At 46.5% G+C, this 27974-nt stretch overlaps 2 protein-coding genes across 16 annotated transcripts in view; both read right to left on the reverse strand.

The window, feature by feature from the left end:
* Eph (Eph receptor tyrosine kinase) overlaps positions 1-17546 on the reverse strand; it is a 94226-nt gene extending 76680 nt beyond the window's left edge. For 6 of the 15 annotated variants that reach the window (XM_067357623.1, XM_067357621.1, XM_067357625.1 and 3 more), the window contains exon 1: positions 16074-17546. The gene's annotated coding sequence lies outside the window, so the exon portion shown is untranslated. The remainder of the gene's footprint in view (positions 1-16073) is intronic. The other 9 variants (XM_067357631.1, XM_067357629.1, XM_067357628.1 and 6 more) reach the window with 3 other exon arrangements.
* Positions 17547-23156: 5610 nt separating this feature from the next.
* On the reverse strand, positions 23157-27866 carry LOC105677085 (zinc finger protein 385B). Its single transcript, XM_012375457.2, has 8 exons — positions 27726-27866; positions 25066-25554; positions 24888-24961; positions 24573-24725; positions 24388-24482; positions 23766-24085; positions 23630-23698; positions 23157-23530 (listed from the first exon to the last, which is right to left on the reverse strand). Exons 1-8 carry the CDS (start codon positions 27763-27765, stop codon positions 23379-23381), a joined length of 1392 nt encoding a protein of 463 aa, XP_012230880.1. The 5' UTR covers positions 27766-27866; the 3' UTR covers positions 23157-23378.
* Between the last annotated feature and the right edge of the window lie 108 nt (positions 27867-27974).

Raw genomic sequence — 27974 nt, forward strand, 5'->3', positions numbered from 1 at the left:
GCTATAAAAATATTATTTTATTTTAAATATTTCTAAAATAATTGCAATCTGTAATTATTTTCAAAATAATTATGTACTACGAAAATATTAATCCATTTAAATAATTCTCAAATAATTGCGCAAGCTGCTGCAGAAAAATAATATTATATTGTCACATAAAATGCATGTCAAATATTTGCAATATTCCAATTATTGCGACGATACGAGAAAATGATCAAAATAAATTTTAGAGACGAGAGACAGGGAGAGAGAGAGAGAGAAAGAGGGAAAGTAGCGAGAATTTGATGCCGTTCAGAGATTGCACTTTTCAATATGACTAAATCATGCGTTTCGTGCCGCGCGTGCAATTCCACAATTTTTGTTCCTCTTTCATTAAATGAAAGCAAAGGCGAGACCGATCGTCGAAGCTGTAACTCGCGAGCTCGTCGTTGCGACGCGTTACGACTTTAGCGCTGGCCGGCTATGGTTTTTACGACTTTTACCGAGACTTTTACGAGTCGTGTCGTGCCTCCACGATTTTTCTCGCCGTGCACCACCCGCCGTTTGTTTTCGTTGCACGCGCGTTTCATGCTCTCACGGCCGTTACTCCACCCGAATTTTCGACGTACAAGCTCGAGATAGGTATTTTATACGGACGGGACTCTCGCGTATCAAGTTCCAAAGTCACGCATCTTCTCAAGGTACATAAAAAATAATGGACAACGAAAAAGAATACTTTGATGTCGAAATCTCATTTTATGAATCTGTTTTATTTTCTGGTGGTCTCCCGCTTCGTCGAATAACCGTACTGATTATTCACCGGCCAGATTGACACGAGAGTCTACGGAATAGCTGGCCGCCGCTGCGTCCAGGGAGATCGTCGCGCAGAAATGAAACACCGTTGCTCGCGGATCGTTGATCGGGTGCGGTCGTCGGCGCGCATCACGCCTGGACGCCGTTACGAATCGCCCCGAGGCGGGAAGAGGGTCCCTCGCTCGTAGACTCGGCCGTAACTACGGGGACACCGTGTACAATGGCGGGCTGCTTTACATACGAGATTACAGTGCGACGCGTGACGCGTATATCTCGCTTCGCTTCGCGCGCGACATTGTCATTACGTTTTATTAACTTCCACTCGTTACGGCGGACGAGAGACAAATTATCCGTTCGCGCGTCTCCCGGGGTCCGAGGCAGAGAACCACGGGCGAGACCCCGCGCCTCTCTCTCTCTCTCTTTCTCCCTCTCCCCGCGGACAGATTGTGGGAAAAGAAAACGAGCGACGGTCGGTCGCCGCTCGTCTACCGAAATGTCGCGTCTCACGCGAATGACGAGAGAAAAGTGCGCGATCCGCACGGCACGGCGCAGATTACGCTAACTTCGGAGGAGTGGCTGCGCGAGAAGTATCTTTCTCGCCGCCGTCCGTCCATTTTTCATTCAGCCTCAATAATTGGTACATTCGCGCGCGGCCGGCCGGGTCTCGGCGTATTATCGGAGCCACTAACGTCGGGACGGGCGATACTAATGACTCGCGCGCGAAATGCCGATCCTCCGAGTCGGGAGATGCGAGATAATAAAAAAAAGGCCACGTATCTCGCTAGAATTATAACGCGTTACGCGCGTAATCACCATTATTCTCCGCCAGAACGCGATAATTAGTGATTTCGCGCGCGAGTGCGTCCTCTGACGATTCGCGTGGTTCCAAGGAAAATCGCACTCACGACGAGAGCGAGCTCCGTGCGGGATAAGCGACTAATATTTCTTCTGAGAAATCTATCAAACGGGAGAACTAATCGAGCCTCAATCGCGGACGGACTTTGTAACTTTCCGATAATAATGGGCGTATCTGTGCTTCTATCTTCAAAGATACGTATTATCGTCAAGGATACAACACAAATATTTTATTAGAATCAATATGTCTGTTGCGATTGCCCGGGACGCTAATATTGAGACATAGCCTTCACGATTTTTCTCTCCGTAAAAATTAAGATAATCGTTATCTCGTTCCTCGGGCGAACGGTCCGCCGGCTGGAATTTCTCGATGCGACACCGATCGTGTTCGAGCGACGCGCGATGGCCAAAAAGAAGCGGTTTCGGGGCCAGTAGTCGTTGTCGTCGAGCCGGGGCCCGAGGTTCGTGTGTGACGGGACTTGCAAGTACCGATATACACCCGAGAGGCAGCTGGATCGGCCGGCATCGGCGGGCCTGGAAATATTCAGGGGCACTTAACGCTATCTACAAAGGCTAATGTAGCCGCCCGATAGGGGAGGAAAGGTGGACGTGTTCTCCGCATATAACCCAGCCCAGACGGACAGCGAGAAGAACGGCGGGTAACGGAGAAGAGGGAAGAAGAGGGACAGAACACGCATACGACGTGCGCGCACGCTCTTCCCGTACGCACGCTCCTGATTTCTCAATTTTCGAGAGGATCCACTCGGACGCCGATTAAGCGTTTCACTTCGTCGACACGTATATCGGCATCTGTCGAAACTAATCTATTAACTAGAGCTGCTAATTAAGAATTTATACACTGATTTCGTAATGCACTGGATAGCGAGCCTTTTCCGATTCACAAATAATATTCCATTTTAATAATGTTGTTATAGAATTATTAATACAGTATCAATCATTTTAAACGTGCACCGGTTGAAACTTTTTATTCTTCTCTTTTACAATGGAGCATCCAGTACTCCAGTTAGTTTAAGTAAATTTTTCATCGAATCAAATGGTTCAAAAAATTTAACGACCACCGGGACAAAAATGGTCGCTGGTCGAAATACTAGCGGATATTAAATAAATTGGTATTTACCTGTTTTCATTTGTAAAAGCGCGCGGCTCATATGCGCGCGCGAAACGCGAGTGATTCCCGAAAACACAAGCGTCCGACGAATTTAATCCCCTGAATTATTCGTTATAAATAACGAAGGCCAGCGGTTTTACGGGCTATAAAGTTCTTACATTGTCGACGCCCCCGATCGGCGAATCGCGAATAACCGACTCGTTATAAATACCAGAGCGAATTATTTATGACGAATAAATCACCGGCGGATAATTCTTTTTTATGGAAAATGTCGCGCAATCGGCGCGGGCGCGCTTTCACGCCTACGCGTAAATCGCGGCGTGATGATAACATGACGGCGTTCATAAATCATCTTTAACGAAGCGTCAGTATTCCTCCGATGCGAAACTTCGATCGCGTGATAATTATTAAACAAATAAGAGAGGGACACGGATACCGTTAGAACGATAAGACGACGAGCGCGTGTGAATACTTAAATAGCATGAAGAGACGTATGCGTTCTCTCGCGCGCGCATACAAATACGCGCTATATATTTTTCTTTCATCTTTCTTTGAGCGAGCGGCTGAAATCATTAACCTTTTGAAAGAACTGCCTGTCGATGATCGGTCGCTATCGCAATCATCAAGAAAGCCCCGCTCGGGCTTATCGGGCAGCGCGGAAACGAGAAAAAGGAGAAATGCGGAAAGAAATAAAGAGAGAGAGAAAAAAAAGCGCACGGTCGGTCGAAGGAAATTCAGTAAATGCACCTTTTTAAATCACCACCCTTCGGACATTGACTTAACCCACTTTTGCATCGCGCGGCCAGAGCCACTGATAAAAAGCAAAAAGACGAGAGCGTAATACCGCGGTCGATCTGACGAATCCTATTTCTTCTCGCCAACAGCTGCTCTCCTTCTCCCGCCCCTTATCTTTCGCAATGCTAGCGATGATAAACATGATAAGAACCCCGATTTACTCCGACTAACACCGACTCGCGGTATTGGTGCCGCCGATGCGCGATACAAAAAGTTGAGTCACCGCCGCTTCTAAGAAAACTCGCGGCGATGAGATATCGATCTATATCCAATACACTAGCTTCGATCCTCGCGTCGAGCATCGTTCTTAAATCACCATTGTTTGACGGGATAATGGTAACGATAAATCTCTATCTTAACGAATTCTAATTGAGAATATTTTCCACGTGCAATTTATGCGCTCTCTTACTTCACTCGAGTCTATTGTAATCCTTTAATAAGAGAAATTGTTGTAATAATTTACAAAATATCAGCAGACGTCACAGCAGATATTGCTTTTTTAATCAGTCTATTATTCGTCTAAAATTAATTTTAGATATTTACTCGTGAATTTTTGGTTGAAAAAAAAAAATAAAGCTTCTCTGCGTCTCTTTCACAAAGGCGAGGAAAGAGTTCGAGAGTGTTCGGAAAATCGGAAGAGCAGCGTACGCGAGGACTGGACCAGCGCTGGGACGCGCGATCGATAATCGTGATGTATCCTGTGTTAATCGAGGCTCCGATGTAACGGCGTTATAGCGTTTGCTCTCAGCGGGAGGACGTTACACGGCACGAAGCGATCCACCCCACGAGCTCTCCAAATCATCCGGACAAATTGACCCGCCCTCTCTTTATTTTCGATCGGCTTTTACACGGAGCGGACGGCCGGAGAGTTTTCAATAGTTCAGAGGTGTCGAATCGGTAGTGTCGTCGTCGTGTCTCCGAGAAAGCGAGAGAGAGAGAGAGAGAGAGAGAAATCCCAGGTGTCCCACGTCGCGGCATAAAGGCCTCCGATGCGTTATACAGTCCAAAAGCTGGCATCTTTAAACGCGGCGTTGGTATTTCCGGATGACGACGCGCGCGCGCGCGCGCGCGCGAGCACTAAACCATTGACAAAGGAAAACGATCCGCTTTGCCGAGCTTGTGCGTTAAACGATGCCTTCTCACATACCAGCGTCGCTAGCGGGCAGGTGACGCACAATCGAGATTGGTTAAACACCGTGAAATTTCGGGCAAAATCAGTTGATATTCCTCTCAAAAGACGCTCCCACCGCGTCGCTCTCTTTCCCGAGAGCGCATCAACCATGTCGACCGTTTATTCCGATTCGATGCTTTTTCATCAGCTGCACGTGACCGCAGTGGTCACCATTGATTTCTATACAGCGGGCCGCGCGAATCTCTTTTAAATGGATAATTTATTTTTTTGACAGAGAATGAAGAGATTACTCGACTGTCATACGCGAAAAACAAACAAGCTAAAAAAACTTTCCAAAAATTCAGAATAAATTGTCGCCCGTTAAAATTTATTTTCGACAAAATATATCTCGTTCAATTTTTCCATATTTTTCCAGAGAGCGCAATATGCGAGGTAGCGTTAAACTAAAAATTATTATCGGCGACTCGTTGCCGAAGAATTCGATTCATTGCGCTCGCGAAAGGAGAAGTCTTCATCCTTTGATTACCAGGTGGAATTTCATAATGAACGGTATCTTTGCCGATCCCCGGTCGTTTGTTCGACGTTTCGGAATCCCGTCGCAGCTGCGCGCGCTCGCACGTCAAATATTTAGCCAAGGATTCTCCCGAGGCAGTAGAGACTCGGAAGGTCCAACCAAACAGAACGAACGAGCGAGAGAGAGAGAGAGAGAGAGAGAGTCAACACACGTTACACATCAGACGTGCGCGATCATAAAAAGGAGAAGCGAAGACACCGAAAGCCTTTGGATCCTTCTACGGGCTCCTTTCATCAACAGACGGTGCACAAACTAGGATCCAGCGAATAAAGATCCCGAGCAAACATACGCGCAGCGAACTCGGGATACCGATGTCGTAAGGATCGATTAACGTGCCGTTTGATCCGTAAACTTATACATTCCGCGGGGCTGCAGAGTAAAGAAAGAAGCGGACGGAATCGCGGAAGCGGAAACGTGGACGAGAGCGCGATTCTCTCGCGTCGCGAAACGAACGAATGAAGCGCGCACTTTTTCCGCTGATTTCACGTTGAGAAATGTGCCGCGCCGTTGCGAGTCCCGCTCGGATATTCTTATGGTAAATATTTACGCGCGAAATTACAGGGTATTAAGATATGCGCGCGGAGAGAGTCGAGGCAAAATTGGAGTCTCGTCCTCGAGTATCATGAACGCGCTTCTCGTCCTTTTTCTCGAAAATCGCGTGTGTCCAAAAAGGGGAGTAGGAAAAGAAGGAGAGAGAGAGAGAGAAAAAGAGGGGAAAAGAGGGATGGGTCGAAGGATATCGAGGAACTGGAGGAAAAGGGTACGAAATTAATCGCAGGTGCCTGTCGGACAACGAGGTAGAGATTAACCTCGACCCGAATCTTTTGATCCTCTCGACAAGATAACCGTCCGCGCGCGCGAGCAGGAGGCCAGCAGCGGCTGGCAGGAGGAGGAGGGGGAGGAGGAGGAGGCGGGAGGAGAAGCACTAGTTCTAACGGTTCCTACCATCTCGTGCGGCCGCGTCCCTCTCGCGCGGAATACTTCATCAAAATGCGGCACGCTGTCGTCATTCTTCAATATCTATTTGCCACTGAACAGTTAGACTGACTATCGGGTCGAGCTATTGGCGCGGCGCGCGCTACTATTAGCCATGGACGGCATAAATAGGTAGCCGTTTAAATCTTTCCGGTTCAACGGCTGTGCTCCGACGTTCTCTCCTCCCGGCGGATCTCTTTTTATTGGAAAATTCAGAAAGCGGAGCGGCGGCCGGCCGCGATAAAACTTGAAGCTCGAAAGCCGCCGGTTTCGCAGAGATGCCGGGACGAATATGTGATTTACGACGGCTCGGGCCTAATGTCACGCGCTTGCGATCGCGATTAATAGGGCGATAAGCCGCGTAACGTCAAGCCGGCGCGAGAGTGCTATTTCACTTTGCGCACTTGAGGAAATTAATTGTTCCGTAGAAAAATTTTTTCCACGCGCGACGCGAAATAAATTCTGAGATACGAATAAATGCTCGATTAATTATTGTCGATTCGAAAACTTTATTTTCACGGCGGAGAGATTTTTATCTGGTTTTATATTCGCGAATTGATATAAAAACAAAAATAAAATTGATATTGTCCGGATGTTTTTTTCCGCCAAACGCAAATATTTCCGCAAACGAGAGTAATAAAAGTTCAACTTTCGCGTTTAATCGTCGCCATGTCGCGGCGGCGGCGGCGTCGAGGGAAACGAGTTGCCGGGTGTGTTCCATCGCGAAAAATGCCTCTCCCATATACACGGCGTATAGGAAACGCCGCGTACCACGGCAGGCACGCAGGCATTTATATGTGCGTGCGTGGCGGGAGCAGGTAGGGATAATCCGGTCCTGTGCTTGCACGCGCTCGCGCCGCGAGTGCAGCAGCGTCGGGGCGCATTCTCAGCGAACCGAGAAGAAGCAGGCAGGACGGAACACAATGGGCCGAAAACCGGAAAGAGGTACGCCCACTTCCCAAAAAATGGCCCGTCGCTGCGGCAAGAAAGCGAAAAAACGCAGCCATATGCGCGCAAGAAAGGCTCGGAGCCCGCGACCATTGGCCGGATTCCCATGAAACTCGAGCAGCAAACGGATGAAGGAGGCGAAACTCCGCTATTCAAAGGCGAGTCCGTCAACAAGAAAATAAACCTAGATCCATCGCACCCGACGAACGAAATCCTGGTAATTACCGCCGGTAATTTGTCGTGTAGTGAACTCTCGACGCGGGCGCCGCTCTTCTCAGAAAATATTACGCCTGCCTTAATTCCGTCGCCATTAGCGAGTCACACACGATGTCCCATTATAATTTAGCACGAAAATTGCACTTGTATGGCAATTTGATTGTTTTATTACAGACATAAATGCCTGATTGCCGACAAAGTTTCCGGTGAAAAATGTGCCACTCGGACGAATGATGTGTGTTTATAAGAAGGTAAATCCTCATCGAGACGTTTATCGTTGTGTTTCGCGATTTACGGCATTAGCTCGGAGCGATTTTAGAGAATTAAAATGTAAAAAGAGAATCGCGCGCCGTTACGTGCGTGATGCGAGAGGGCCGCGAGAGTTGATATCGATAATCGGAGCCAGACTTCTCCATTCGTCGCGACGGCTGCCACATTTATCTCTCCTCCAGTGACAGTGCAAAATTTATTCTTCACCTACCAAACGAAAGAGCTCTCTCTCTCCCTTCTAGAACCGCTATCGAATAATAATGCAACGCGAGGCCCTCCGTGAATCGGCGATCGGATCGGCGTTTCGGCGCGAGACGAGAGTCGAATATTTTTTCGTCAGAATTTATCGCGAGGATCGTTATTTTTCAACTCTCTTATTTAAGGAAAAAACGAGAGTCTGGCTTTTAATCTATCGCTTCTAGCCATCTTAAATCCACTTGTCTTTCCTTTCCTAATTGATTTGACTCCGCTCACTCGCCGTCCTTGAAAGGAACGAGATACAGCTCCGACTTGTTACTTATTAAGAAAATAAGATCATCGCGTAAGATTAAAAAAATATTTCACTCGCTGAAGCTCCAGCGGATCGAAACTGCCTACGCGTAAAATACGTCCCCGACAATGCTCTTGATTACAGTAATCGTTAAAAGAGATACGCGTGTCGATCGTTAAGTCGGAAGGCGGTCGGCCACGTGGACACAATGAAGCCGCGTTTACCCCAGCGAGAAATTCATGAGTGAAGAGAAGACAGACACCGTTTCTCCCACCCGTCGATCGCGCGTGGGGTGACGAATGACTCTTTCGCAAAGCGATAACGATCGCTTTTTATCCCACTGGTGGTGCTGAGCGGTGATCGGCGCGGGAGAAAGTACGTAATGCCCGTTGAATAACGGAGAGACAGGAGGCGGTCTATCGAAAAATCGAAGATAACTGCTCTCGTCGACATTCGTATCCATCGTCTCTCAACGATGTCGTCGTCGTTGTTGCGCGGCGTAATGTATGTAAATGCGACGCCTGCCTCGCGTGAGCGCGCGAATCCGCTTATAAAGCGCTGGAAGAGAGCGTCGAACAATTAGGTCGACGAAAGCATTTGTCTCGCGACCGATTTTGCAAATTAATATCGACGGAGACGGATATCGGGCGATCGTAAAGGCGCCCGCCGAACGTTTTAATTAAATCGCCCGCCGATAAACCATCCGTGAATTCCCCAATAATTTCGCTGTCGACTTTGCATCTCCGCGTGAATATGTACGTTATGTGCGCGCACATATGTGCACACGGACATGACCACACGATAAGTTTCTTATAGATATCCATAGGTGGGGAGACCTTTCACCCCGCGGCGCGCGGTGTCGCGATAGCCGCGCGGGAGATTTCGCAAGCCGAGTTATACTGTCGTAATTATTATTGCTGTATCACACAGGTGGCTCACGATTACGCCGCCGATCGTTGCTCGATATCCCTGTGAAATCAATCGCCGTCGTTCTATCACATTCAAGGCGACTCCGAGCAATTTCCACCGCGTGAGAGACGCGGTCCGGCGAACGAAGGAAAGAACGAACGATCATAATTCACGCTCAGCGAGCGTTTCGACACACGCGTTGTACATAAAAGTCGAAAAATTAACGCCTCTCTCTCTCTCTCTCCTTCTTCTCTCTGTCTCACAAGCTCATAACCTCGCGAGTAAAAATCGCGAATAAATCAAATTGCGTAACAACCGGCTTTTATAAGTGACTCTTCCTCCTCAGTCGTCGGATTGTTAGCGCGGCGCGCGTGTACGATGGGAACGCATCGGGTGTTTTGTAAGAGAAATTTGATATCAAAAACAAGCATTAAGAAAAATCATACGTCGAAACGCCATAGGGAGTATCGAGATAATCGCGGTAATCTCCGAGCGCTGATCTCGACGAATATTTTTCGGGAATGAAAATCGTCTCTAACGGGATTTATTAATTCCAGCGGGATAATTATCAATTCCGGCGTCGCTTGTGTAAGCGAACGTGTCGCTCGATACGAGGCAGTAAGTCACCCGGCGGCAGATGTCACGGAAATATGCAAATAGCCGTTTGGTTCATTAAAAATTCCAGTAGCCGATAGAGAGAATCTCGTATCGCGTGTTATTTGTAGATTAAAGATGCGAAGACGCGGCCATCACGGAAACACATCTAAACGCCTCGTCGGCTCTCTCGTAAACAGATAAAGTGACGTTTCTATTCGTCTCGTTTAAACAGCCACGGGGAAATCTTCAATATCAATCATCCACGAAGATCTGACGATCTTCAGCGCGCACTGAGATCACCGCGAGCGGCCGTGGCGTACACTTTTAAACGACAGGGGATTAGCAACGTATCAAGGGTGTAATTAATCGTCCAAGTGGTATCTGATGACTGTAACAAATGTACGGACGCGCGGCGATAGCGCTTACACAAATTGTAACTATGCTCGATAGTATTTTCTTAAAAAATATAGCACAAGTCTGTATCTACATTTTCGGTTGAAAAAGGTCAGTAAAAAACGCTTCGCCTTTTCTCAAACCGCAATTAAAAGGAAGAAAAAGCAGTGCTCCAAGTTACACAAGTGGCTCGATGCAAAAGTGACATTATTGCTTTCCCAGTAGTAACAAATTCCGCAATTTTTCCAGTCGGAACATTAATCATTAGAGGTGCGCATCTTGGGTTCCCAACTAAATGTGTCGCAATATTACAGTTGTGAATTTTTCCCATTAAAGACGCGATCATTTTTCACCGGCAATCATATATTATTAAGAGAGAAGGATACCGAAGCGTTCATAAATACAAACAACTGCCAAGCCCAGAGGCCGGACTCGGAAAATTGAATCTTCACGGCGCACGCACGTCGGAAGCGGCGCGGGGCGGCGCGACGTGACGATCTCGGAGATTCTATCTCGCCTCGTAGGTATTTTCCGCGTCCGGTCGAAATGGAGGCTCGCGAATAACATAGTAATATCCCCCGAGACGCACAATGCACGCGGACCACGCGCGCACTCGTCGACCAACCGGTCACCGGGTAACCCTAGATCCCAGATGAGCGCGTGAGATTACGCGTGGATGCGGCCACGACCTGTCGGCGTGGTCGGAAATGTAAAGCGAGATCATAATCGGCCGACCCTGTCCATGACGACGCATCTCCAAGTTTTATGGAACTTCCTTAATGCCCCGGCGTAATCCCGGATTGTTCGGGCGTTTTGAGAAAACCGCCGCTATTTATTGTCATAGATGCATCTAACCCTGTCAGGGGCTCAAATTGAGAAAAATGGAAGTAATGACGATGCGGAAAGCGATAACAATATTCATTAATGTCCATATAACGCGCATAGTTGAAGTAAAAGCGTCATTATTACAGCGTAAAAACCGCTTTGGACCATTTATAATCCACGACAGAATTTAAAGAATTCCCCGTTGAATTCTACTTACAATTTTATGTGCCGTGTAATAGAGAAAATGTTTAAGAAATTAAAATACACGCGAAATTTATACCAGCGATATGTGTACTCCGATTTTTTCAAGCGTTTTATTACATGAAATTACATATAGATTTCAATCTCGAATTTCATCGTGAATTACGAAGCGTCTAACACGGGATTTATTTTCAGCTTTATAGTATTTCAGCTTTATTGACGTAGCTTATAGACGTACAGAGAGATTGAAGTTCAGCGATCCGTCAAAGTTTTGCCTTATGCCGTTTTATTTGCGCGTTAATCGAGCTTTTTTCGCGGCGAGAACAACTTTCTTTTCGCCGAGCGCTCGAGAAGTTCGATTCGTCGAACGTCGCGGGGGGACTAGATCGGCGCAGACTACGCGACGAAATTACATACGTGTGAGTCGCTGGTATTCAAAGGACGAGCCAGGTGGCCGCACTACTTTCACTACGTCTACAGGTCCGGCGCGCCGGGTGCGCTCGATCGAGCGACAACGCGAGTCGACGCGACGCGACGCGACTCAACGCGTTTCCACCACAGCCGACGTGAATCGCTTTGTAACACTTTCACGATGCAATTACACCAGCGGTGAGCACACTCGCCCGTTCCGAGCGAGTGTGTGCGAGTACGCGTACCCGTCGAACGGCCGAGTCAGCATACCGCGTGTACGCGTCGGCCGCCGATATAGACGCGCCAGTGCGCGTCTCTCTAATAATACCAGTAATCATAATTAATTGCTCCGATCCTCGCCGATGAGATTGCCTCTTGGGAGCGCGCAATGGCGTACAAGGATTCCTCGGAGCCTGGAGACTAATAATTTCTGGAGCGTAAACGAATGATAATGTCAAAGGCACCGCGCGCCTCTACGCTTCGCGCGATACGCGATTTTGAAACATCGACGAATCGTATCGGCGAGGAGAGAATTATTTTGCGAGGCTCTTTCGCGCGCCTAAGCAAATTGAGCTACGCGTTTAAAGCCTGTAAATGGAGCTAGGCAAAATCTATACCGCCAATAATCAATCTAATCACTTTTATTACCCTTATTTTCGACTATACTGTTAACTCTGTTTATTAAAGTGAAATGAGGAGGATAATATTTCGGATAAAGTTTCGCCCGCAACCTCGGGGTTGCCTGTGAAACTCTAAAAGCTGAAGCTTAGGTTTCATTAATTTCCACGCGGATTCGCCCCTGGAACGCGTACGTATGCGCGCGAAGTGCGATAAAGGGCAACGAGAGATACGGAGAGGGGGCGGCAACGCGATAACTCGGCGGGGGTCCCAGCGATCGTTTTCGTCTAACGGTTTCCGCCGACGATTATCGGGGCAAGATCTTGACGACCGTATAGCGCCGTGAGGGAGAGAGAAAGAGAGAGAGAGAGCGGTGACAAACATCAGGGATCCGTTCTCACGTTGCCAATGACTTCTCTCGTTCTCTCAATCTGCCGTCATGTGAAAGACGCGTCTGGAATGAGAAGAGAGGCACGGGAGGGGGATAAATTAGCGGCTTTTACACGTTATACGGCAAATGGAGGCTAATCATGGCGAGCAGAGAGAAAAGGGGGGAGCGCTGAAAATGGAATTATGCTCTAATGACGGAAGCGGGTCGATTCATTTATGAAATTGCGTAGGCTCGGAGTCACGCCGGCGTAAATACGAGGGAAAACGAAGGGATGCGAGTGAATCGCAAGCACGAGTGTCTATATTCTGTTCTGTACGCGTGATTAGCCCCTTCTAGCGCACCCTGGGGTTTAAAATCGCCCGGATATAATAGCTTTTGTACAATTGTACCACCACACATACACTTAGAACTTTAAAGATTAGCTCACTGAGCGCGTTCCGTTTTACTCCACATCTGATTAGAGCGTACAGTAGAGATTCCATTTATGCATATGCTTAAATTATAATTTTTATTTGAACGATAAAGAGTTTAAAATGTGTAAAGACTATATAAAGTAAATTATAAAATAATTTTTATTTAAATAAGGCGACAATTAAAGCGTTCCAGATTTGAATATACGTGTGATATATATGGTATATATATATATTATTGTTAGCACTCACGGAACGCGACGGCATTTAAATCTTATTTTATTAACCTCGTTTTCTTGCTGATTCGAATGTACTCGCTGATCGTGAGGGGCGGTTCAATCGTTACCAAATCGATTATATCGCGAAACGAGGCCGCCGCCGCCGTCGCCGCTACTTCAACGCGCCTGCGAATGTAGCGGAAACTGTTTTGAAACTGTCGTGTTTTATGAACGCGCGAGAGCGTGATATTACACGCGAGCCGCTAAATGTTGCGAGTATAATGGTTAATAGACGGGTTAATGGTTAATAAACTAGATTGTCGTTATTTTGCGCGCCATGCATACTTTCGCTCTGTTTAGCCCTTTAATGCTCGGATTACTCTGTGCGACTAACTTTTTGTGGACGTGTTACACAATTATACCTTTTCACGTCAGACATGTTTTCCTTCGTTAAACAAAAATTTCACGAACGTGGAAATAAAAATAATGTTTCATATTTTACATTTACATATTTTTCAAAATATTTTATAAAAAGATGTATGCACAAATCAAAATGCCAGTTATTCAAAAATCTAAATAATAGAAATATCTACAAGTCTCGTGAAAAATTACGTAACTTTAAAATAAATATATGACTTTTTTGTTTTTTTAAAATCACAATTCTAAGATTAATGGGGATTATCTCGCAGTTGCTGCAATTTTTAGAAAACGGCGCTTGTGTCGTACATTTTGAAAGATTATCCCGCGTACCTGGCGTGTGTAAGTTTCGAGTTAAAATACATTCGGCTCCTAGTTCGATCAACGCGTCTTCATTGTTAGAAAAGCGTTGTCATCACGGTTCCGTCATGTTGGGAAACGCTCCGTAAACTTGAGATATATATTATACATATAAATTCTGTGTATAGGATCTGCGTTACCTGTCTAGGCCAACAACAGGTAGAAAAACGGAGGGTTGTGACCCTCTCCCATTCAGATAGTCTACCGAAAGATTACCACACTTCTCTCCTAACTAAACATCTACTGTCAACCGTGCGATAACGATCGGTTCGCTCGTCGGCATATACGCGATCGCGTCACGAAAATTCATTTCCCGCCAATCGATCTCTCGGACTTTTACGACACCCATTTCCTACACCCATTATGTTGGATATATTGGATTTTAAATACTCAACAATTTTTTATTGATACAGATCATCTTTATTCAAATATTAAGCTCACTAAGATCGATATTAAGATCATCTTCATTCAAATATTCAGTTTATTTGTCTTCATTTCACTTGTGATACAATTTATTTTGGAATGTGGAAATAATAATAATACTACATGGTACGAATTCGAAATAAATTAATTTATCGGAATACAAATAAAAAAAAAATTGCAGAGAAAATGTCGACGACAGAAACGGCAGTCGTAAGACAGAATTGTCGATAACATTCGTTCGATCGGAAATCCCGTGGAAGGTGTAAAAAGGAGATTTACAGCCCGGTATAAAAAATTGGAAGGATGAACAGTAACCCTAAACCATTCCCTAGAGTGTCCTCCTCCCACACGGAATCGTTTTGACATTTGACGGATTACGTAACGGAACAAGGAAGAAAATCCTCTCGCTGGCCCTGTGAAAGAGAAAGAGTGAGAGAGCGCGCGAGAGAAAGAGAAGTAGAGAAAGAGAGAGAAAGAGGAAACGATACGATCCGTCGCGGCGAGTGTTTGCCCGCGTAAAATATTTGCGCGTAGAGTCGAGCTCAAACACGTCGGCCTGTCATTTTCCGTGTGGTGCACGTCGCGCGTATTTGTACGCCGCGCTATGCCGAAGGCGCGTTCCTCGGCACGTTTCGGCGCGTGCGAAAGCGCGACGCGTAAGCTTTTACGCTCGCCTGTGCACACACGCGTATTACTTATGTATACGCACGTATCGCGTGTCACCGCGCGCGACCTTCGCCACCCCGAAATTTCTTTGCACAACCATTGACGTTAACCACTCCCGTCGTTGCGTCGGGTGTTTTTTGCGGAAAGCCGATGTGGCAGCGGGGAAAATGTCAGGTTTCCTTTCAATATCCATTTTATATTTTTAGACATACAAAGACGAAAATACAGTGCATTCTTCTTTCTACTGCATTTGTATTTGTATTCCAAAGATAATGGATAGCTTTTTGTTTTGAAGCACACTCAGATTACTCAGAAAAGACTGATTAGACAAGACTTTCGTGAAACCAGATTACAATGTCACAATACTGCTGATTAAAAATTTATTTTGAAATACTAATTGAGAGAATTCATATCGAATTAGAATGACTAGTGCAGTAGATTGAGAAGTCTCGAGAAGAATTAAGGAAGGTCGAAGAAGTTCATTAAATGCATTCACTCGTTCACTTGAACGAAGTGCTCTTCAACTGTTTTACGACTTTTTCAATTTTATTCTATAAACGTGTAACGAAGTGCGCGAGAAAACGCGAGAAAAGGCGCTAGAACGGAATCTACGGCCGAACGAACGAGAGAGGCGAATTAATGCCTTTCACCGTGATACCGATCGTTAGTGTACCTCGCCGTTACACGAGTCGCCGTGGAATATCGCAGGTCTGTCTCGCGGTGCATCCGAGAGCAACATTCTCGCATAACAGGTCGCGCATAAAATGTGCTTCCACGAAATCGCCGCGCCGTAATATCCACGGGCCGGGCTTCGAGGCGGAATCATAGATCAACCGTTCCTTATCGCGATACCGATTTCCAATATCTCGCCGTGACGGCTGTTACCTGCGATTATTATCGCAAGGATGTCTCGCAATTTCTTTCGCGGCACGCACGCGATCGCGTGCGAAACGAGTCGCACGGAAAAAAAAAAAAAAAACTCGGCGAAATTCGTGAGGAATTTACCCTCCACAGTATCGTCAACGGAATAATTAGGAATGTGTGCAACTTGGACTCACCTAGAACTCGCACCCGATGCCTCGGTACTTCGCACATATACGCACATACACACAAACACGGTACTTGGCGCACACGGTACTCCGAGAACGGCGATGAAGAAAGGAGCACGACGGACAACGCCGACGGCCGACGGTCGGAACGGCCGAAACGGCAGAACGACGGACGGGGTATACCGCACACTACGTAGACGTCGTCGTCGTCGGTTCACCTCAGAGGTGCCGTGGCGTATGATGCCGGCGCGATTTCGTCGAACAGTTCGTCACGGTCGATAGAGGTGCAGGGACGAAAGCAAGCGCCATTTTATCCCGTGCACTCGCGGCAACGCGAAAGGTGGACGGACGGCGGTGCACCGCGCGCGCGACGCGACGGGACGGGGACGGGAACGGGGAGAGAGAGAGAGAGAGTGTACGCGCTCCTCTCTCGCCCTTCGCTCTTACTCTCGTCCTCTCGCTCTCGCACCCGCTCCGCACCGACGCGGAGTCGCGGATCGCCTAGCGCGTACACGGCCGAGCGAGGAATTCGCGGAGGTAGGCTGGCGCGCGCCTCGGGGACGACGCGATCGGGAATATCCGCGGACGTTCTGTGCTCACTTAGGATTATCACCACTTCCACCACTGTCGCGGCAGGCTTCTTCACTGCGCCGGTGAGACGTGTACACCTTTCGCGAAGCGACTCACGTTCCTGCTTCGGACGAACGAAAGAAAGGGTAAAAAAGAAAAAGAAACTGTGATCCCGAAGTATTGTTCCGACGGATGTTATTCTTTATTGAGTTTTTTCTTTCTCGCTCCACGCCAGGGTCCATTCGACACTTTTCTTTCTGTCTTTCGATTCCTACTTTCTTTTGTTGTTTTTTTTTTCTTCCTCCTCAGTTTGTATTTCGCGATGCGCGAACGAAGAGCGACGCCGTCCGACGGCCGACCAACCGTCGTGCGCTACGAGAGAACACGAACTGAAGCGCCGAGCGACGGTGTCGAGCGGTGGAGGTTGCCCGGCTGGTTTCCACCACGTACCGCTATTCGGCCGTCTTACACTAGCGCCGCCACCCGAGCTGCACCCTCGCCGTGCTGCCAGCCATGTTCTCTTCTCCTCTCTCTGCGTCCTCCGCGTTCTCTCGCACTTTCCTCCCCTCCGCGTATCCGACCGTCCTGTTTGCAATATGTGTGTGCATGTGTGTGTGTGTGTGTGTGTTGTGTGTGTGTATGCGTCGTTGCGCGCGACGCCGTCTCGATGGAGCGTCGAGCAACGACGCGATCTGCCGAGAATCGACGCGCGTAGCGTCCGGCGTTCGCGTTTTATCCGACAACGGCGACGACAACGACGATGACGACGACGAGCATATTTCGCGAGATCACGGTAAGCGCGACGGCGGGGTCATTGATTTTTTGAGCCCATCAAGTGTAACCCGCGCACATGCGCACTATAATGCAGGCGGCATCGTGACATCGCCGGTCGTTCTCTCGCACTCATCCGGAATGTCCCAGGCCGCACGAATATATCCGCGCCGCCGACTTTCGCCGACGGCACCGCGCTCTCGTACTTGTCGCACGAAATCCGCTCGAGTTTCCGCTGCCGCGACACCCCCGCGCCGAGATCGCACCGAGTGCTATCGAGACGCGGAGACCTTTGCCCCTCGATAATGAATTAATTCCAGAATTAATGCTGTTTCTCTGTGTTAATAATTTAAGTCTTAACAATTACACGCGTCATAGAGCTTTATTGTTTTAGTAATTATTACGTGTTCAGTAGCTGCATAATTATTAAAACATTAATAATGGCTAGATAGTTTGGCTCACAAAATGGATATGAAATTAGTACAGTTTTTGCTCAACACTGTAACACATTATTGTATATTTCATATTTTCGTAATCAATTTGATTAAAATTGCAATAATTGAATCGTGATGATCGGATTCGCAAGAGTGAAGGATGTTTACGACGTGCCGTATTTGAGTCTGATTTTCAATTTTTCCGGAGTCCGGAAAATTAAACAGCGGTATAATCGTGCTTTATATTTGAATCAAGCGGCGAAAAGAGCGCAGTGTTCGTTTTTTTTGTTTTGCGCTTCGCAGGATATAACGCGACGATATTATCGCGCCAGTTTATCCGAACGATCTTGTCGACAGCATTATCACTTTTATCGTAAATTTCGGCTAACTCTATCATGCAGAGGTGCACAAAAAACGCGGTACTTCTTATCGCTTTTTAAACAGATGGATTAGGATGCCCGCCCGTGTGAAAACGATTCCGCTCGACTTGCCGCATAATGGGAAGACACAAAATTTTAATCATCGAGGTTGTTCCCATCTCGGCTCTCTCTCTCTCTCTCTCTCTCTCTCTCTCTCTCTCTCGCCGCAACTGAATTACAATTTCCGATAACAGAAAGATTAGCGATCTCCGTCGATCCGTCCCGATACCTATATTCGTCGGGCACGCCGGAAGCATTAAATTAGTTGCCATAATTGCGGCAGATACGCCAGGGAAAATTGTAATCGTCGCGGACGATACGAGTTATGGTTATTAGGGGCTCGTAAACGGCAGATAGTGATAGCCCGTGCGATCGATACAAGTGTCGAGAAGACGCGCGATAGAACTCAGGCGGCATCATCGCGCGAGTGTCAGCGCAGCTGAATTTGGATAATCGCGGCTGAGTAGAGTGTACGTAATCTAAATTCAAGAAGCAGGAACAGTACATGGTAATTGTAATTACACTATGCGTCGCTCTCCCTCATCTTCTGTTCATTTAACGACACATCCTGTCATCTTTCATCACGGCTGGTAAATTAATCAATATCCCTGTTCAATTTGAATCACAAATTAGTTCTACAAAAAGTTTCTGATTTTAAATTATAAATTAGTCTTACAAAGTTTTCAATCTCAACTGGTCGGATTTGGAATGTCTCTTTTTTTCCGGTCGGAAATTGAAATCATTATAATATCTTAATTCCCCACGTCGTAAACGTCCGAAAATGCATCTCAGCGATTTATTGGTGTCGATAAAAGCGCGATTAGCGTCAGGTACGTTTTTCCGTGATTTCAAAACCTCGAAAATTGGACCCGCCGAAATTATACCAGTTTCGATCCCGCGAGCTATTGGCTCTTGTTTTTTTTTTTTTTTTTTTTTTTTCGTAGCCGAGGGGAGGGTAATCGTTCGTGATCGATCGAAGATCGTCCTTCCTCTATCTTGTGTGGTTGCGGCCGCGACGGTGATGCGCTGCGGTGCCGAGTAGACGGACGGCTATTTCCGCATGACATCACACCGCCCGCATTTAGGGAGCAACACGATTTTCTATTTTCTCGACGGCTCGACATTGGTGGCCTGCAAGGTCGGTCCCATCGAGATACGTCTCGATCAGTTTTTATTGACCCCTTCCCCTGCCCTCTCGACTTCCTCTCAGCGATAAGCACCACTCGCGCCGCTTAAAGCGATGCTTTTCTGTCTCCTTTTCTCAGAAGTCTATAATCATTTGCCGCTGTTAGAGAATTCCCCAATTCAGTGTTGCATGAGATTGCTGGTTTTTACCACACTAATTGTTATTCCTATGTAGGACTTATTGGAACCATAAATCATTTTTATTATCTCGCTTCTATTTATTATCCTGTCATCATACTTTTTTATAAAGATCTTATAAAATTGCATGTTTATTCAACAATTAAATATTTTGATTCTTTATGCAAAGCATTCATTGCACTTTAATTTTTTTTTTTTCAATATTTAACATGTCCACTTTTTTTTATTACGTGCTGTGTGTGCTGCTTGAAAAGGATTCCTAGAGTATAATGAACTATGCTATTTCTTTGCTGTTTCTCCTTGTATCTTGTAATGTATGAAAGGAAAAGAAGACGGGATTAATTTCGGGATTGTTCGCGACGCTTCCGCAATTAGGCGGGTACCGTGAATAGCAGATAGCAATAGCGGAGGACATAAAACTCGACTCGACGTATACACTTGTCCCGTTAATACGCCAACGATCTAATCTTGCGCATCATCCACCGGGCTCGCCTTCCTAATCGAGAAATAATTGTACGAATTTGTCGGTGCGACCGCCGTCGTCATTCTGCCGAAAACACTCGTGTGCGGCCTTGTTCGTCGAGTGTGTTGCTTCTTGAAGCTTTTTCTACGCATCTCGGCCGGAACAATGGAATCGACGTGGAGACAAAGGAGCTGCTCTACTCCCTTCCGTCTGGTTTTCTCCGGTTTATGCGCGGTACCGTTCGACCGGCGCTAACTCGGTTAGCCATTCGTTAGCGAAATTAGAGGAGATCGCGAAAAATAAGGTGCTTGAAACGCCGCCGCGGCTGCTTGATTCGCCAGCGGAGCGCTCTCAGCTGCGCAATTAGCCGCAGAAAACTTGTGAATGAATATATAAATAGAAGTTGGCTTGCGTAAGCGCGCTGTTGCGTCGAAAATACAGATATAGATCGCATCTGCTTTGCGGAATAATTTCATCTCGATTCGTCTAAAATTAGCGGCTGATCGCGTAGGAAAGTGAATGCGAGTGCTGTGAGCTCCGGGACACCCTGTATGCGCGCGAGAGATGCACAAATGCTAAGCCGGCATTATGTCACGGTAGCCTCGGACGGGAAAAATGCCGAGAGTGGTGTAATTCGTAAGAGCGAAGTCGTTGAAGCGAGTTGATTCGCGCGCGCGATTTCTCTCTTATTAATTTCCATCATTTACACCTGGAACGCATTCAGCGAATCGATTGCCCAACTCGTAGTCCGTATCCGGGTCGCGGCGCGACGCCGATCATCCGCGACGATCTATCGATCGACATATTCTCCGTTGATAGACCAGATCCACCGCGGAAGAGGATTTCTGCGCGAACGATTTCGTAACGACCGATTACGCCCCGCTCGGCATCCGTCGGTTTTCCTTACGTGTTAATTCCATTCCATCGCTTGTTACGCCAGCGGGTATTCCTTACGCAAAGAAAACCATCGTCGAGCTTTGCGAAATCCGTAGAGGCGTTTCTGGATTTCGCGCGATGCGCTACGACACGTGCAAAATATCAAACGTGTACGATTATCAATCTGATTAGTATCATTATGAGCATCGCGAATTTTTCACTTGTGAATTTTTAGCCTCCTCGTCGAAGGACTGTTTTTCAGATTATACTCTCATGCTCGTAATATCTCTCTTAAAAAGAACAGACTTCCAAGGTCTAAAAGTTTTTCTCGAAATGCCATTATTACGTGGACGTTCTTTGAGAGGCTGTTCCCGAGTAATAATCCTCTGTGTTTCCACAGAGTAATCGCAATCGCCGGCGCAACGTTTTCTTTTCGCTCTTGTTCTCTGGTTATTCATGCGTTCCTAATAGCTCGTAGCGTTGCGCGGCGACTGAGATTTTCTCCACGAGTCACGGCCGATAGGTAATTTTTGCGCGTTTTGATCGGAGAGATCGAGCGTAGTTCGAGGGGACAAGCCGATCGTGGAGCCTTGAACGGAGGAGCGATCGGTTGGTCGGTCGATCGATTGATTTTTTCGTCACGGCGTCTGGTTGCACCGCTACCGCTCTGTTGCAGGTGGAAGCGACTCTTGCTCCCTGATTCCCTTCCGAGGCTTCTCAGAAATTCTCTCCAGTCATCGAGACGAATTCCACCGAAATTCAGAGGGAGGGGTAAGGGAGAAGGGAGGACAGTTAATGGCTTTATACTTAGGTTCCTCAAAATCTCCGCCGCGTCACACAGATTAATTTGTTTTTTCCTGCGTCTCGTCGGTCGAGAAATCGAATCGTACCATCGCGTTTTATCATTTGACGAAAGATTCGCGCGCGCTTCAGGAATTCCGTTCGTACAAAATACAAGAGTGACTCCGCTTATGGCTCTCGTGCTGTAAAAAAGAAACTCGGAGACAATATATAACGTGTATATTCGTGAGAAACGAAAAGACGGAAAAGGGACATCGGGACCGTGTGTCCCGGCCGACTCGTAGGACGTGGTAGAAAATAAAACGAGAAGCGGTGGGGTCATAAAAATCCGAAGCGCAGGTATAAACCAACGATCTATAAGTCCGCGCGCGAGGACGATCCTAATCTCGCGTGCCACGCTGGCGGAGAGAGTTTACGCTCGGAAAACCAAAAAGATATCATCGAAAAGGGAGAATAGCGGCGTTGGTCGCTAAATTGTCGAGATTCGTTAGAAAATGGGTATGCGACGTGTCGCGCATCCGGAGGGAACGTCGGAGCTCGAAGGAATTTCGGAGTGCACCTTTGCTGATGGCGTTAAAATTTTTCCACTTTCTTGTTTTATTATTTTTTTTTTTTTTTCTCGTAAGTAATTCAATGTGAAAATTCGCGTTTTTACGGAAATTACACGACTTCGTTATTGCCGCGATGATCAAAGATTCCCCGAAAAAATTCACGCCAAGAGTCGCCCAGCCGTTCTCTTCGTCCCGATTTGAAGGCCGACCGTTTCCTCCTGCCATTCTTGGCACACCCGTCATAAACGCTGCTGTGCGCCGTGTCTCCAGGTACACTTCGTTGTTGATTCATGCTTTACGCCGACATTTTTATTCCCGCCGTCGTTCTACGGGAGATATATTCGTCGCAGACGAGTGACAGTAAAAAGAGGCGGGAAACGTTGATCCGTCATACATGTCTTACGAGGTAATTAATAGAGGCTTCGGCTCGTTCGCTCGGACCATAAACCGCGGTCGCGAAGGTCGCGGGAGCGAAGGAGCCGAACGACGCATAAATTTCACGCGCGCACACTAGCGCGCGGATTTCGCGAATCGCGCTGCGACGCCGCCGTTGCCGCGCGTTCGAGTTAATGATCGCGGTAATTGAATAAATACGGAGGACGCGATTAGTCGCGGCACCCGAGACGCGCTTTAATGAGCCCGCCGCGTCTAAATCACCGCGCTCGACTTACTGCAAATTTAATCTAGAGTTAATCGGCATTTAATTTAAATAACGCCCCGCGTAACTAACATACTTACGTTTCCCATCAGTCGAGCGCCGACGCTCGATTTATCTTTGCGTTAATCGCTCAATATTCGGCACTTTGATTAATAAAATTCGACGGCATATGAAAATTTTGATAGTCCTGGCTAGACGCAGCTGTAGTTTCGAAAACATTCCAATGTCATGAATAAATCAAAGTTTATTGCAACTTTTAATGCAAAACGTGCGAGGATCGCTGATTTCTTTATTATACATTCGTGAAGGAAGCACGCAAATACACAAGAAATGAAGAGAAAGAAAAAGAAACACAAGATTTTCGGTCGAAGAAAAATGGATAGTCAATAAAACCGTAACATTGATATGGCATTTATCATTGTGTCAACGTGATATCGTTGTCGCGGTTTTATTTTTTCTTGAACCTGGCTTTCTTTGTCGCCACCGCAGTGTTGGGTAACTTTGGGTTAGACTGATTTTTGTGCTTCTTGCTCTCGACGTGCTGAGCGAACGTGGTCTCCGAGTTCAACGATAGATTGCATGGTGCACAGTAATATTGTCCTGCGAAACAAAAAAAAGTCAACGTTGCGTTAATGTTGTCTCGCAGGATGATTTTTTTTTCTAATTTCTTGATGTCACAATGAGAGAGAGCTCTCTTACCCGATGGTGTCCGGTAAATGGAGTAATCTATAGGTTCCGAGGTGCTGGACGCGTTCTCGTTCTCCACAACTGAAACAGAACACACGTAAAAGCAGTGATTCGACGCGACGCGCTGGTCTCGCGCGCGAGATATTACCGGATTCAGGCACGGGGAGTCCGTTCAGTCTGAGCATCCTCAGATGCCGAGCACCGCGTTTGTGCGTCTCCAGCTGATCCTGCCGATTCGCCGAGACTCCGCACAAGTCGCAGCGCAGCGGCGTAGGATACGGCGGTGCTGTGTACATGGCCGGCATCGCCGCAGCCGGATTCGGAATCGCGGTCGTTGCATCAGACACTACTATTGGTGTCGCGGCTGGCGCGGATTGCGCGTCCGTTTGAAAGGACATCCCTATTCCGAAGCGACCCGTCGAGTCCACCTGGTTGTATTGATTTTGATTCTGCGACTTCTTTGACGGCCTGCGAAATGCGATATTGTTTTATTATTATGATGATAAACACCGACTCGATTGTAACATATGTACATTGTTGCGCGCGTCACTGAATAGTTAAATGCATTAATTATTGAATTACATTATTACTATTATATATTATCACTACGCAACGGCGTCTCATTATTATCGTGACAAATGCGACTGAGCTCGGCTCGGCTGTTATACACAGCCGTTGTTACACGCGTAACTGTGTCGTTAATTATTAAATTATTTCGTTATTGCTGTATTATTAACGCAATTATTATATCAGAGAGGTGAAATGTATACCTCGTACGGGGTCCGCCATTCGCCGCCCTAATGTGCTTTTTGCCCGCGTAGTGTTGCGTGGCGTCTGTTTGCGACGTGAACCACGTTTTACATATCTAGCAACGTAGATCGTATGCGAGGTACATTAATACGCAATCTATGTACGTAAATACATAACTGTAGGCGAAACATTTTGGGCCTCTTACATCACAGTAGTTTTGCCAGTCGTTATTGGTCGTACTGCTCACTTGGCCGTCGTCCGTTTTCTGTTTTTTTACGCTCTGATTGAGATACATGGACACTTTTTTCTGATGCGGCTTGCCGTCATAATGCAATTTCGCTTGCAACGTGGAGTTCATCTGCAAAATACGATTCGCTTCGTCGGTACATGCTTGTAACTATTCGACTATGAGATCTACATCGCGTCAACTTATTCTCGGGACTTAAACTATATTTAAACGGAGAGCGGGATCTCTAATCTCGATCTCTAATTATCCGATTATGAATGAGCCGAGCCTTACAACTGCATTACATAGATCACACTTGAGCGGTTTCATCAGCGCCGACAGTTCCCTCTGCGCGCTCGCCACTTTCTCTGAAAAATAACAACGTAGAAATTAATAAGCGCAATTTATTTTAATACTTGAACACAGCAATTCGCTTTTTATTCTTAAATTCACGTCTTTTCTCTTTAATTACCCGCATCCTGAGCAGGATCGATAAACTCATTCTTGCGTTTGTAAAAATTCTTGTTCTTGCTCTTTCCCATAGCAGGTGTCACCGTGGAGGAGGCCGCCGTCGTGATCACCGCGCCTTTGTAAGTCGGATCGTACCACTGAGCGTAGATGTCCGAGGTATCGTTGTCGGTAGGTATCCACCAGGGAGTCGGAGTCGCCGGTTGTCCAGGGGGTTGCGGTTGCATCGCGGGGTGCAGCATGAACGGACTCGGAGGTACGTTCGGGGGGAACGTAGCGAGGCTTGGCGAAACTCCATCGTTCGCGGTCGCCACCGCTGCCGTGATCGCCGTTATCACACTCTCGGTCGTTGTCGCCGATCGTTGCTGCTGCGTCGTTGTCGATGGTGTATTGCCATCCGAAGGTTTGTTCGTAGAAGTCGGCGGTGGCGGCGGCGGCGGTGGCGGTGGCGGGGGAGGCGGCGGTGGAGGCGGTGGCAAGAAACATTCGAATCCTGTTGCGGGAGAAACGACATAAGTTGAAGGTTTCCGTGTCATTTGTGCACGAGATTTCAAGGGAAAAAAAGAAAGGGTTCTTGAGGGAACGGCAGTGTTTGTCTCGCTTGAAAAGAAATGCACAAGTCCGTAAAAATCGAAAGTAAATCATCGCAAAGCGCCCCGCTGTTTTACTGCACGTAATTGCCGGTGGTTTTGTATAGAAAAAGAATTCTTGGGTTTACAACAGGATGGGAGTGACCGTGCAGAGCGGTACGCGTCTATATTCCGCATCACTCGTTTATTTATATTTATTCCAACTGAGGTCACACCACTTACAATTAGTTTAACAACGAAATGTAGCAAGGTAACTAATAAAGGGGCCGGAGAAGCTTATTTAACTTTCATTAACTCCGTCGGATAACAAGTTTATTAGTGCACCCGGATTACAACGATGTATCATCCTTACCGGCAACGATCCGCCGCGGCGGAAATTTTACAACGCGGACTTACGAGATTTACGATCGCGATAGCGATCGCAGGACGGGCGCGGATTCGCCTCTTTCGGCGTATAACGCGAAAAAGCATATATAGATAAAGCCCGGTGTGTCGCGCGACGCCGTTAAGATGTCTATCGCGCGCTTATAATTTACGGAAGAATTGTATTTAATTGTCCGCAATACACGTCAGGCTAATTCCCACGGCCGACTGATGCGAAGCACCTGCGATATTACCGCGTTTTAAAGCACTCGACCATCTCGCGCACTAAACGGCAGCATATATTTATGTTAGCAATATCGGAAGATGCAGTTTAAAAAGATTAGGATTGACAGGATGGTTCTGTTTTTCTACTAAAGCTATCACCGTTTTTGCGAACGAGTACAATTTGTTATAATATATTGAAACATAAACAGAAAATGTATAAGAAACATATATGTAAAGGCTACGATTTCGAAGGAATGTTCAGTGTCAAAAACATTAAAGAATCGATGGTTTACTCGCGTTCCCAAAACTCTCTCGATTTTTCGCGAAGACTCCAAATCTTCCTCTTCGTCTCGCGGTTCAGAGTCGATCTCTCGATCTCCTTTTTCCAATTTTTCTAGTTATAATGATTTCCACAAACTCTCTGAATTTTCCCTTTCACATCATTTTTAATCATACTTTCCCATTCATTCTAATTTCACTCCCACTCGTCTCTTTTGTTCGCTCTCCTTCGCTCGTATTTATTCTCGCTCTTACTCGCTCTCTCTCATTCTCACATTTGCTTCCATCATTTAACTTATCATACGTCCACGCGTACGCCGACATAATTTATTTCAACGCCCGTTAGCCTCTTATATCCTCGATATTATGTATTCGCAAGCGGATATACGTATATGAACCAGTTACATATTTCTCAGCGCGAGATCGATGTGAGTATAAAACGTACGATCGCAGGCGAAAACATTTTAAGCCGTATTTATCTTGCTTTAAATATTCTAGTCTGAGGAAACTATTTATGTTCGAATTTAATCAGACCAAGTATTTTACAATTAATAAGCATGAAGTTTTTATCGTTACGCATGTTGTTTAAATACTGTATGTCTTGCAATTTTATATTATTATATTACCTAAATATTCTTTAAATATTAATATGCTATTTAAATATTACATGTTATATTATTAATTTTTTAAATTTTATAGTTTCCAAATTTTATTTGAGTATCAATGTAAAATTAATGAACACCGAGTTATTTATATTTCACGTAAATCATCTCGATATTTTACGAAAACCTCAAAGTATTGATTGACTTATCCTTTTGCGATATCAATAGAATCGGTACGCAACAGTGGTATATAAATACCACGACTGCACTCAATAAAATCTGAATTGAAACAGAAAGCTCAAAATCACGAGTGAGCTCTCATATAATATATGCAATGTTGGTTCATCGCATAATCTATACCATACTCACAATTTCCTCGTTAATGCATATGCACTTTAATTGTCTCGTCCGATGGATCTCGAGCACCGAGGAAACATTCACTATTCTCAATAACATGTTTTGCTATGACCGGGAGCATGTACTTTTTATGTTTTTCTGTTCTCTTTTTTTGACACTGCCATCACACAGGCACACGCTATTGTGAAGCGGGAGGAATCGGAGCGGAGAGGAAAAAAAGGTTATCCTGCGAGTGACGGACGACTCACCCGGCACTTCTGGATTTTCTATGATCTTGGCGCTGGACATTTTCTCCCGCGCTCTGTGGCGGCTCACTCGGTCGAGCGATGTTTATTTTGTCGCACGCGATGGTCGACGAGGGACTTGACTCACGACGACAACGCGATACCACGTTCTCGCGCGCGCCGCAAATTCGTAGTCTCGCGCTTGACACCGTTTCGCGTCACGTAACGGCGCGTAACGTCGCACCGTGACTCGCACGTCGGCATCGAATGTCA

Source organism: Linepithema humile, chromosome 6 (assembly GCF_040581485.1).
Source record: "Linepithema humile isolate Giens D197 chromosome 6, Lhum_UNIL_v1.0, whole genome shotgun sequence".
In the NCBI taxonomy this organism is placed as follows: Eukaryota; Metazoa; Arthropoda; class Insecta; order Hymenoptera; family Formicidae; genus Linepithema; species Linepithema humile.

What these genes read in the sequence shown, in the direction of transcription:
- LOC105677085 (XM_012375457.2), bottom strand. Translation starts at nt 27,765, where the DNA reads ATGTCCAGCGCCAAGATCATAGAAAATCCAGAAGTGCCGG. An exon ending in AGAAAATCCAGAAGTGCCGG is followed by an intron (nt 25,555 to 27,725) that starts GTGAGTCGTCCG and finishes CTCCCGCAACAG; the next exon opens with GATTCGAATGTTTCTTGCCA. An exon ending in ACTCCCCGTGCCTGAATCCG is followed by an intron (nt 23,699 to 23,765) that starts GTAATATCTCGC and finishes GTTCTGTTTCAG; the next exon opens with TTGTGGAGAACGAGAACGCG.